The 13,117-nt window shown below is 30.7% G+C and overlaps 1 protein-coding gene across 1 annotated transcript; it reads left to right on the forward strand.

The window, feature by feature from the left end:
- Window positions 1–4,202: 4,202 nt before the first annotated feature.
- Window positions 4,203–5,015, forward strand: LOC148209499 (uncharacterized). The gene has a single exon (XM_088127998.1). It carries the CDS (start codon window positions 4,332–4,334, stop codon window positions 4,893–4,895), a length of 564 nt encoding a protein of 187 aa, XP_087984124.1. The 5' UTR covers window positions 4,203–4,331; the 3' UTR covers window positions 4,896–5,015.
- The last annotated feature ends 8,102 nt before the right edge of the window (window positions 5,016–13,117 follow it).

A 13,117-nucleotide genomic window follows, 5' to 3' on the forward strand; every position in this document is an offset into this window, starting at 1 on the left:
ATTGTGAGTTTGAATTTGTTATTAAAAATAATTAAAAAAATATATATTTATTGGGGAAAAGATTAGAGAGGTTTTGAACCCTTAAAATGTTTTAACTTATGAGTATGTTCAAGGCAAAAATATGACATACCACATGGCGAGACATAGCCAAGCTATGGTTGAGCTCCTAAGCTCACTTATGGCCGAGCTCCTAAGTTCACTTATTGTCGAGTTCTTTAGCTCACCTATAGCCGAGCTCATAAGCTCACCTATGGCCGAGCTCCTAAGCTCATCTATTGCCGAGCTCCTAAGCTCTCACTTATGGCCGTCTCCTTAGCTCACCTATGGCCGAGCTTGAGCTCATCCATAGCTGACCTCGATCATTACCGACCTATGGCCCGACATCTAACCGCCTTGTCGTAACGGACATAACGGATGTGTCCTTTCACTCCGCCTATAAAAGGATCTTCATCTCTCTTACTCAGGTATGCAATTCTCTCTGAAAACGACCTAAGACTTTTGAGCTCACGTTGACTTGGGCGTCAGAATGTTTGTTCCTTGGGCAGGTTCACTTGTGAGCACCTCGACTTTTCATCCATGTCAGCTCGTCATCGATGGGTGAGCTCGATTGAAAAACAACATAACATTTGACGCCGTTTGTGGGAATCGATAATTTTAAATCATTCCTACCAAACCAAGCTATGACTCACATCTATACTGACTTGAGCGTCGGAGTGTTTACTTTCTTTTTGCATGTCGTACCTTGCATGAACTCGCACCTCTTCAGCTCAGCCATTTGCCATGTGGTCGATCTCGACAGCTCGGTAGAATTTTGCATCAATAGAGTATATCTTTTATGATGTATTGATCCAAGCTTGGAAGGCCAAGAGTTAAAGAAGTTCGGTTTCAAATTCTTAATGGCGTCAAGAATATCATTGAGTTTCTATCGAACTTATTCCTTCCAACCCAATAAATATTTTAAATATTATGAATTAAAGATGCATTTATGTTCTATTGTTTTAGCCTAATCATCAAGACATACTATTCAGACTCATTTGAAGCCTTTATAACATTTTTTAGGAACATATAAATTATTTGTTAACTTAATAATAGAAATAAATACTATACTTAAATTTTGATAAACCATGATTTTCTTGAGTACAATTCACTACTAAATAACATAACTTTAAATTCTGATTTTCTTCGGTACAATTCATGGTTTTAAATATCCATCGATACGTTGATATTTTCATCGACATATCCAAGTTTTCATGGGTTCAACATCAACATGAGGGGTAAATCGACATTTCCATCACAGTACAAAAAAATAGACAAATTGTAAAAAATATCAACGAAATGTTACTAATATATACATAATTTAATATTAATTATTTTAAACTTATTTAGAAATAGAAAAATGTTTATTTGTTAATTTAAATATTTTTTACGATTTTTTAATTCCTCTGCAATTAACTAACTATAATAACATAATTTTAATTAATCGTTTTTTTTTTTTTGACTTTTGAAGGTAGGAGGGTTTGAACCTAGTGGATTTTGCCACTGCACCAGTACCCTAGGGTGCATTAATTATCAATTAACCTATTTATTGATTAATTGTAATAGTTGATCATAGGGATATGCTCAAATTTTTTATATCTACAATTATTTTTTTAGTGGCGATTATTTTAATATTTTGTTTAAATTATTCCATATGTGCAATTTTTTTAAAAACAAACCACAAACCGATCACCACCACTTTAGCAACATGTGAACAATTTTCCATCATCATGCCATATTATTAAAATCAAGAAACAGGAATTTGAGACAATATTTGTTGATACAAGAAGCATATCTTTTTTTTTTCTTTCTTTCTATCACACTTCTCTTTTAAATGGCCAAAACATAAACCCTTGGTTAAAATTCTATTCTCCATCTGGTCAATTTTCAAATTTATTTCTAATTCCTAAATTTTCAAAACATTTCTATTTTGATTTTAATTTTTGCTTAATTAGTTATTGTTATCCATTTTTTTAATATATTATTTAACAAACACTTGATATAGGCACATAATTCCTATTTTAATTTTAAGTTTAATCACTTATTGTTATCCATTTTGTTTATAAATTATTTAACAAACACCACACATACGTACACACGCGCTCACATATTTATTTATTTATTGACCAGTGTTTGGAGTCTTATAAGATCTAGTTTCGATACGTATTTGAGTTCTTATTAAATTGTTGATAGAAAATTATTGATAATGACTAAAACAAATTTTTAGGAAAGACCGTTCAAAGGACTATAACATATGGTATTAAAATTGAGAGACACCTCATTTGAAAATTTTAGAGATTCAAAATTTGCATTTTCTTTTACTCAACAAATGAATCTATTTTATTAGTTTTGTCCAACTTAACTTAGTAGAACAAACTTATAATAATTAGATCAGTATTTTCTTCCTTTTTTTTTTAACTTAGTAGAACAAACTTATAATAATTAGATCAACTTATTGAAGAAATAAATTTTCAAAAAGTAACTCAAACATATATATATCTATACCACAAAATCTCAAAAAAAAAAAAAAAAAGTGATTCACATTTAATCTATTATTTTGACAAGCCAGATTGAATCAACCCATCAAAATTTAACTTTTTTAAGCTTTGTTAAATATTTGTTAGGTTCTTTGTCTTTTTAATGTGAGATCTATAACATGGTATCTGAGCATGCATTGTTGTTTCGAACCCCTGTTTTCCCAAGTGGTGGGAGTGTTAGATATTCAATATATGAATTAAATTTACACAACCTATTAATTAAGCTTTTGGGTTTAGTAATTAAAATTATTCTTCCTCCAAGCACACAAACTAATAAGTAATACTTTCATGTACATAAACAATATCAATATTTTTTACGCCTATATATTTACTTAATTTATTGAATCAATTTTAACCTTAAATTTTTAATTTCATGAATCTTAAATTTCATTACATATTGAATCAATATACATGTTTCTTCAAAATTAAATTAGAAAATTATTCGTGAACCAACCAATAAATTTAAACGAAACTCAACAAATAAAACACTAAAAATCAAATCACAAAATTACACCCAAGCACAAAAATACACTAATTAAAACTAGTCACAAATCAAAGTTAAAAAATAATAATAAAACATTAATTCACTTGAAGGAAAAACCCCATCAATTTTTTTTTAACAATGCCATTAACTTTAACAACTAGTTGAAATGTCAAAACGTTCTAAACGCCCTAAATATGCTCAAACTCAAATTTTAGATTAAGTAAACATTAAACTAATGCCACGTGGTACCTTACTAGACACCAAGCTAAAATTTCAAAAAATTCATGAACCTCACCTCTAATTAATAATTTTTAATACGTCCAAGATAAAGTTGAGAATTTTGAAAAAAGTAACACCAAATCGAAAAAAAACCATAAAGATTATGGACCATTTCATATACTTAGCCATTTTTTTTAATACACGAATTTAGTTTCTAAACTTTAGTGGTAATAATTTAGTGTTTATACTTTCAAATTAGTAATAATATAATGTAGTCCCTAACTTTAATATATAGTAATTTAGTCTATGTAATTTGAAATTTTTAACAATTTAATTCCTATCATAAAAAGTCTCATCAAAATTAAGTGTCATTTTTTATTTTTATTACGTAGCCATTTAGTTTTTGTATAGTTTATAAATATATTTGGTTCTATCATCATTTAACAGATCTACATTAATAAAAAAACCATTAAATCTTAATAATATTTTTTACCATAAGAGTTAAATAAACTAAATTATTACATATTAAAATTCAGAAACTAAATTATTATAAATTTAAAATGACAGAGGTTCAATCCTTACAAACTACAACAAAATCGTATAGATAGGCCAAAATTACTTTTTAATCCCCGAAAAAAGGGAAAAAAGGAAAAGAAAAAGACACTCTAATTTTAACACGATCTATTTTGTGTTTGTCTTTTAATAGATAAAATAGACTAATTTAGTTAAATCTTTTTTTAAATTATAATTATAAAACATATTATTATTTTATTTTAAGACAGATCCCAAATGACGCGCGTCAAATTCACTCGTATTTTTCACCACGAAAACTCCGTCAATCCCTAACTGTAAACTGTAATTTTTCAATTAATTTTCTCTCTCCTCTGCCGTATAAATAATCTCCCTCTCCTCCTTCTTCTTCATCCTTCATTCGCTCTCTCTCTCTCTCTCTCTCTTCCATTGCAGGGTTTTCTCTCTCCTCCTCAGAGAAAATTACTGCCCCACCCTTTTTTAATTTCCCCCTTTCTGATTTTCTTTTTAATTCGGATTTGACAATGGCTCGTCAATTTCTTGTTGTTTTTGCTCTGATCTTCGCCGCCGCCGTCGCCGGCGTTTTTGCCGAGGCTCCGGCTAGCTCGCCCTCGGATGCCCCGGCGCCGAAGGCCTCCAATTCGTCGTCTTCTCCGTCGTCTTCGCCGGCGGCGTCTCCCAAGGCGGAGTCGGAGTCTGACTCTCCGTCGTCTTCTCCGGCGGCGTCTCCCAAGTCCAACTCCACCGACGCGCCGGCCGGCTCCCCGGACTCCTCCCCTGCCACTTCTCCGTCGCCTGCGAGCGACTCTCCGGCCGATTCTCCCGCCGATGCCCCCACCGCCGATTCGCCTGACGCTGCCTCGCCGGAGGCCGACGTCTCCTCTCCCCCCTCCCCTGGCTCCGCCGAAAGCCCTGCAGCCGATGGCCCTGACGCTGCCGCCGATGGCCCTGATGCCGCCGCCGATGGCCCCGCCTCTGATTCTCCGGCTGACGCACCCGGCGGTGCCGCAGATAGCGGCGCTTCTGATCTGAAATTCGCTGCCGCCGCCGTTGGTGGTGTCGCCGTTGCCGGTCTCTTTGCTTTCTAAATCTAGCTTACTGAAGCGCGAGATCAATTTTTTCTTTTTTATATAATTCAAAATAAAAAAATGACAAATGTAACTAATTAATGAAAAAAATAAATTATAATTATAGTCCTTGTATTATCATTTTTTGTGTTTTTGGTTCAGTTATATTCATTTTTTTATATTAAAAACTCATTCTTTTACAAAATAAATAAATTGATTTATTGGTCCATGTTAATTATATGACTAATTTTTTGTTAGAATGGTGCGATGGTATTAAGTCGAAGACTAAATATTAAAATTGAATATTAGGACTATTGATAATCTTCCGTTCACTGTTCACTGTTTTCTTTTTTCTTTTTTCTTTTTTTTTCTAAATATATTTGTTTGATAAGTATTCCATTTTTCTGTTTTTCGTTTTTGTAAAAAGAGTTTTCAAATTCTAAATAAATTTAAAATTCTTAGTAAATTTCAAAAACGTCCAAAAAATTAAGAGTGGTTATATAAACATATACTTTTTTTTTTTGAGAAATTATATAAACATACTGGTTTGATAACACATTTTAGTTCTTTTATATTTATTTTCAAAAATGATTTTGAGATTCTTAATAAATTTCAAAAGTAAAAAAAAAATATTTGGGCGGAATCTTTTTCTTTCATTTCTAACCTATCTTTCTCACATTTATCGTTCTAAAAATTAAATATTCTTCCAAAATTTTCTCTTTCAAACTTATTTTCTCTAAAATTTCTTCATCTATAATTTTGGACTTTTTTTATACTGTAAAGATAATAACTAATTATTTAAGAATAATTATTTTCAAACTATGTTTAAAAATATTGTAAGATTTCTCTTCCAAAAGATGACCTTGTGTCGTGTAAAGTTGTCTTCAGAAGAGATAGTTGTAAACAATTCTTACCATGGTGGGTTGGTCTCTTCAAGAGATCCCACCCAATACATTTTATTAAAAGAAAAAGACCCTAGACTTAAATCTAATTTAAAAAGATTAATTTTTAGAATTAAAATGTTTGAATGAAAACCATATCATATTAACTAATTACTAATTAAATCTAAATTAAATCTGTTTAGGAATCTAAACAAAATATAATTTGATTTTGTCATGAAAAAAATTATATATATCTATATCTATAATCTATAATATATTAAAAAGTACGGATGTGGAAGAAATTTTTTTTGGACGAAATTATCCTTCATATTTTATTAAATACCATATATGTCTTTATTGGGTGTTGGTTGCCGGCAACTAAAATTAATAACGGAAAAATACACTTTTAGTTCATGAGGTTTGAACTTGGTGTCTATTTGGTCATTGAGATTTTAAAATAGTCATTTTTAGTCATTGAAATTTAGAAAATGGTAACGACCAAATGATGTGGCAAGATGAGGTGACAAATTTTAAATGAGTGGTCAATTTTTATTAATTTTATATTTGATTTTAGATTACGTGGCTTTTTAAATTTTTTTTTTACGTTCTTTTCCTCTCTCCTCCCTCCCTTCCTCTTCCTCTTCCTCTCCTCCGACTAGGTTAAAAAAATGAACATCTGATTGTCCTTGTATCCTCAAAGAGAGAGACAGAGTCTGTAAATATAAATGGATGAAGACAGACGGGAGAAAAAGTCTTCGCCGAAACTTTTGAAATTCCGCCACAAACCATCCTTCGATGGAGATTTCGCTCTTAAACCTCAAAAACCCAAAACCCTTCCAATTCCTTTGCTACCTAACACTCTGAATCGTGAATCCAGTCTTCAACACTTTCATTTCACCTTCTTCAAATCAGTAAGAAAACAAATTACAGTACCATAAACTCGAAATTTAGTCAAAGATTTACAGTTTGAAGAGGGTATATGTGATGAGCTGAGCAATGATCGTCCCTCCTCCAGCTCGGGATAATCCATTGATCAAGGCGTCCGACATACTTTCCCACAAAAACCCAGTGGGGTGGGGGTGGGGGGAGGGTATATCGTGAATCGGAAGAAAGAAATTTGAGCGAAAGGGGTGTTAATTTATGGGGAAAGTGAAGAGATCTAAGTCATTCGTGGAGAGAAATACCGTCTACGACTTCGGTTCTAGCCAAATGAAATTGACATTTCGATGGCGTTTTGCTAATTCTTGAACTTGAAGATGGGAAATTACGTATCATTTTACAGAGAAATTAACGCGAAGTGATCTGAAGAAATGGTAATGATTGGATGTTAATAGGTATTTAAAAACCTAGTTGGAGAAGGTGAAGAGGAAGAGAGAGGAAGGGGAAAGGAGGGAGGAGAGAGAAACCAACGTTAAAAAAATTTAAAAAGCCGCGTAATCTAAAAGCAAATATAAAATTAATAAAAATTGATAACTCATTTAAAATTTGTCGCCTCATCTTGCCACGTCATTTTTTTCGTTAGTCAACTAACAGTAAATTAGCTTTAAGGGATTATTTTGAACCATTTTCTAAATTTCAAAGACTAAAAATGTCCATTATAAAATTTCAGAGACTAAATAGACACCCTGCTCAGACCTCAAGTTTCAAAAATGTATTTTTCTCAATTAATTATTTTTGCTTTGATTTCTTTTTTTAACAATTGTGTTCAATGTGATGCTATTAAGATTGATCAAACCTATTTAATTTATTTATCTTTTGAAATTTTACGAGATTTCATTTGATTTTTGTATTTAAAATGTTAGAATATGAAAAGTTTTTCCAATGTAACAGGGTTTAATTATTGAATATTGGAAGCGTGTAGAATATCAAAAGTTGTACTACCTCCTATCTCTTTTACCGCTATAAAAGATCTTTCTTCCATCTATTTTCAACATAATTTGATGTTTATTTTTTCCTTCCTCTTCTATTTTTTTTTTTTGCTTGTTATTATTTTTACGTGTCGTATCACGATTTCGTTTCTCTATGACGATTTCTTAATTAGTGCAGTAGATGACATGCATATTTTTTAGAGTAGAGTGTTGTTTAACAATCCTAAACATTGGTAAAAGGTAAATATATACATATAATTTATTAGCGAGTATCATTCATCATATTTATATATTAAAAATTTTGTTTAATGAAGATTTTATTAGAGAATATTAATAATCCAATTTTTTTTAATAAAAATGAAATTAGTTTTTTCTTAATCAAATAAAATTCTCTATGTTCATCCTCCAAAATATTTACTTCTAAAATTTATAATTTATAATTTCTCACTTAGAGTAATTAAATAAATTTTAAAATAAAAGTACACTTCAATAATTTAAGTACATTCATGAAATTAACATGAATATTGAAAATAATGTGAAAATTTTGAATATAAATTTTATAACTTATTCTTAAAAATTAATTTTAAAATCTAGAATTTTATCTCTAATTATAATTGATAATTGAACCAAAATTTAAAGAAATAAAAAAGTGAAAATATATTGAAATTAATAATTAGATGCATTGATAAATTTTTCATTAGCAATAAATCTATCTATATTATTTATTAGAGAACATTGACTTTTAAAATTTATGATTTTCCACTTTTAATACAATCACAAATTTTAAAAATTTACAACTTTATCTCTAATTATAATTAATAATAGATTTTGAAACATTATAATAGTTTAATAGTTAAACAATGTCTACAAAAGTAAAAATATAAAAACTATATTGAAAGTAATAATTGGATTCATCGTAAAATTGTTATCATAAAATAAACATCTCAATGTTCTTATTCATCCAAAACATTGACTTATACGATTTATGATTTTCATTATATTTTCACTTTTATTAATAATTAAACAAAATTTAAATCAAAGTTCAAATACACTATGAAACCAATAATTTAAAATTAAATGAATATTAAAAGTCTAACTATAAATTTTTTGGCAAATTATTTCTAAAATTAATTCTAAAATTTATGATTTTATCTTTAATTATAGATTATATTATTTTTTTATAAAAATAGATTATAACATTATTGAACTATTAAAATAATGTAATTTTTTAAAAAATATATTAAAACTAATTATTTCATAAAAGTGAAATGATAAAATGTGATAATTATGAATATAAAATTTTTGTCAATTTATTACTAAAATTAATTCTTTATCGTTAATTATAATATATATAGGAAATTTAGTCCTTTTTTAAAATTCTTTATAGCAAAATTATATTTAAAAAACAATTTCAAAATTTATGACCTTTATCTTTAATTATAATTATTAAGAATGAAAAATTAAAAATTTATAATTTTAATAGTTCTGTAACTTCCTCATCTTATACGACCATATCAGGAACTCTCCAACTCTTTCTAAACAAAAGAAGACCAAAAAAAAAAAAAAAAATCTCTTATCTATTTTTCTACCCACGGAACTTTTGCATAACCTCCTAATTTTGTTTTTCCTTTCTCCTTTCCATTCTGAAGAGAATAAGTTTTTTTTCTTTGAATTGTAAAGTAGTGTTGTCTAACAATTATATAATATTGTATTTTAATAAATAATTATTAGTTTGATCGAGAGACAAAAATGCTTCAAAAAAATAGTCTCAGACATAAATAATATTCACTTAGATTAAATAAATTAAGTTACAACGTGCAAAGCACGAGTTAAGATACTAGTGTATATATAAAAGTACGGATGTGGAACAAATATTTTTTTGACAATATTAACCTTTACCTCTTTTAGTAATACATAAATTATCATTCTCTTCAATTTATGTTTCTCTCTCCCGCTCCTATGATTCTCTTCAATTTATTGTCCCTTTTAAGTTATTTATTTATTTTTTTAATTAAAAACTCCTCAACCACGTTTCTTCTTTATTTAGGTATTTCTTTCTTTGGTTTTTTTTATTTTTGTCTTTTTTTAATACAACTTTTATTTAGGTTTTTTGTATTAATAGATTAATTTAGTATTCATTTTTATTCCATAAACTTCTCTATATTCCTCATTAAAAATAGTAATTAATTGTACTACAAAATTATTTAATTAACTAATTATCAACCATAACAATTACAAGAAATCTAAAAGGTTGGAATATGAAAAAAGTTCTTATTGAATTTGTGAATAATTTAATGATTTTCACTACTAATACTAATATTTAATATAATAGAATTGAAGGGATGTTAATCCCGGAGCGAAGCGGACTTTCGTTGTTGATTTTCGGGATACAAAATCGAATTTTACAGAGGGAAAATACAGAGGAAATTCAAACCTTTGAAGATCGTTTCTTCAGTGAATTCCCCTCGAACACCACCACCGGATCTTCCTCGCTATCCTCTTGGGTCTCGGGATCGTGCTTGTGGTAGCACCTTGATAGAAGAGAGGGAGAGTTTGAGAGAATTTTGAGAGAGTATTGTGGGAGTTTTTCTGTTCTGTATCTCACTTCCTCTTCTGCTTCTCCAACACTTGGAGAGGAAGAAGAAGGGGGACGTGGGGTAACTCCCCACGTCACAACTCCTCCCACTCCCCTGCAATTTTGCAGGGGAGTTAATATTAATAATAATATTATTAATATTAATATATATATATATATATAATATATAATAATAATTAATATATATACATATATATATATAATTAATCAAATTAATTAATATAATTAATTATTAATCCAATTAATAATTAATAAATATATATATACATAAATAATTAATCCTTAATTATTTATAAAATTAGAACATTTCTCTCGTATAACCTATAGTTCTAATGTACATCTTATGCACATTATTTTTAACCTATAGTTTTAATATGAATCTTATTCATATTAATTTTATTTGAATCTCATTCAATAATTTCTCTCATAATATATAGTTTTAATTTATAATTAACTATATATTATAATGTATCAATATACATATAATCTCTTAAGTAATTTGAACAATTCAAATTCTTCCAAAAACTTGATCCTCGTTTTACCCGTTATGAGCTAGCAAGGGGACCTAATGGACCTACAGATCCGAAGCTCCAACGATGCAAGATTAATCGGTCAAACTCATTGACCGAGTTAATCTAGATTCGTTAACTACGGGTCATTCCACTAAAGACCCGCAGTTGCACTCTTCTCACTGCAGAATGTTTTGGTGTCCATGGATATACGACCATTAATGACGAGTCAATCCTTCACGAGTGTTCGTAACTCAAGTTGGATCAAATTACCGTTTTACCCCTAAGTTACATCTTACTCTTTAAACACCACTGCTCCTCTAATGAACAACCCGGTTATGGTCCAACCAATAACCGGAAGTCCCTCTCGGCCAATGAGAGGGTGGGGCCCCTTGTTCAAGTCCCGGAGTCAGCATTTAAGGGAACACTCATCTACTCCCCTAAAGTCGGGGAGGAGTGAATTCCATCTTATGAAGTTATGTTCCCAGCTCCCCACTCGGTCTCGTCCCCAAAATGGTAGGAATGTTGAGTCGGCGACTCAAGCCACTTTCACCCATATAGATCAAAGAACGAGCCCTCATGGGCAAAAGTCCATAACTCACTCAGGATTGAGAATGAGTTGTCTGGTCATCCTGAGAAATGGCAATCTATTAGTTAACGGTGTTACAACTAAAGATTGCTTATTTCGCGGTCTGGTCTTATACAAACTCATTGTATAGGATACCCTCACTCGCATGTCTCTACACAAACGACCTGGATCGAGTCGTCTGTAACCTTTACAGAGCGGGCCGTATCCACAGTGTTGCCAGGATAAGGTACCCAGCCTTATCCATATACTATAGATCCTTTAGGTTATTCACGGGACATTATCCATTCATATATCAGGGGTATATCAAATATATACCCCGTATATCAACTATATACCCAGTATATATACTGTCCCGATTACATCACAAATAACCTTGGATGTTTAGTTTATTGGATTTTGGATAATGCAAAACTATGATTCAACAACAAATTTATTGAATAAAACTTTATTAAATAGACATTTGTTTTTACAAAATACAAACTACGAGTTTAGGGCAACACACCCAACAAGAATATCAATAGTTTTGGAATTCGAAAAGATTGTAACTCTTTTACCTGTACTAATATAAAAAGATATTTTATTACATCATTCTTCACCAACTATTTTAGCTCCATTTTGTTTAGTTCTCTCTCATTTTTTGTTGTTAAAGTCTCTCTAATCTTGAAAGCAACTCAAGACATACCTCATACGTTCAAGTTAGACACAAAATTTATATATATATTTGAATCATATTCAAATGCATCTCTCTTGTATAACCTATAGTTTTAATATGAATCCAATTCATATTAATTATTTGAATCCTATTCAAATATTCATCTCCTAACATATAGTTTCATTATTGAATCTTTTTTCAAAAATAAATTATATATAATGTATCATAATATACGTTATATACATTCCCTGATATATAATTTGAACATTTCAAATTCTTTCAAAATCTCGATCCTCGTTTTACCCGTTGTGAGCTAGTAAGGGGACCTAAGAGTTAATCAACATTTGTGGTATGAAGATTGCTTCACGTCAAGCACGCTTAACTTTAAAGTTCTTATGATCGAGTTACCGAAAAGGAAGGTGCACCTTATTAGTATAGGTAGTAACTATTATTTTTTTTAAGCTTTCTTAACCATACTTTCTGTATCAGTTCATTCTAATCGGGCGTTACATGATGTAACTCAGAACTAGACGGAGCAATCTTAAGAACTCCAAAGTTAAGCGTGCTTGACCTGAAGCAATCTTTGGCTGGGTAACCTCCTAGTTGCTTTACTAGGAAGCATATGAGTGAGAACAAAGCATGCTGGAAGGACTCGTGTTGGTCTGTAATGATAGTCTACGCTCTTATAAGTAGCTCAGAACTAGACGGTGACGCGGTAGGGTCGCAGGGGATGCCGGGGCAAAGAGGTGTCAAATCCGGATTTTGAATCCTGGGCTTGAGGCGTTACAAAATGGTATCAGAGTGGAACCTCTCCCAGTAAGATGTGGTTCGGGGACGAACCAAAGTGGAAGCTGGTGGGCATGTAACATCCGACTAGAATGAACCGATACCACATTCGAATGAGAGGGATCCTGAGACTGTAGAAAGTATGGTTAAGAAAGCTTAAAAGAAATAATAGTTACTACCTATACCAACAAGGTGCACCTTCCTTTTTCATAACTCAATCGTCCAAAGTTAAGCGTGCTTGACCTGGAGCAATCTTCGGCTGGATGACCTTCTAGTTGCTTTACTATGAAGCATGTGAGTGAGGACAAAGCTTGCTCTTGCTCTCGCGGTCCGGTATTATACAAACTCGTTGTATAGAATAC

The sequence above is a fragment of the Momordica charantia genome (genome assembly GCF_013281855.1).
Source record: "Momordica charantia cultivar OHB3-1 chromosome 8 unlocalized genomic scaffold, Mcharantia_2.0 BLBB01000008.1, whole genome shotgun sequence".
In the NCBI taxonomy this organism is placed as follows: Eukaryota; Viridiplantae; Streptophyta; class Magnoliopsida; order Cucurbitales; family Cucurbitaceae; genus Momordica; species Momordica charantia.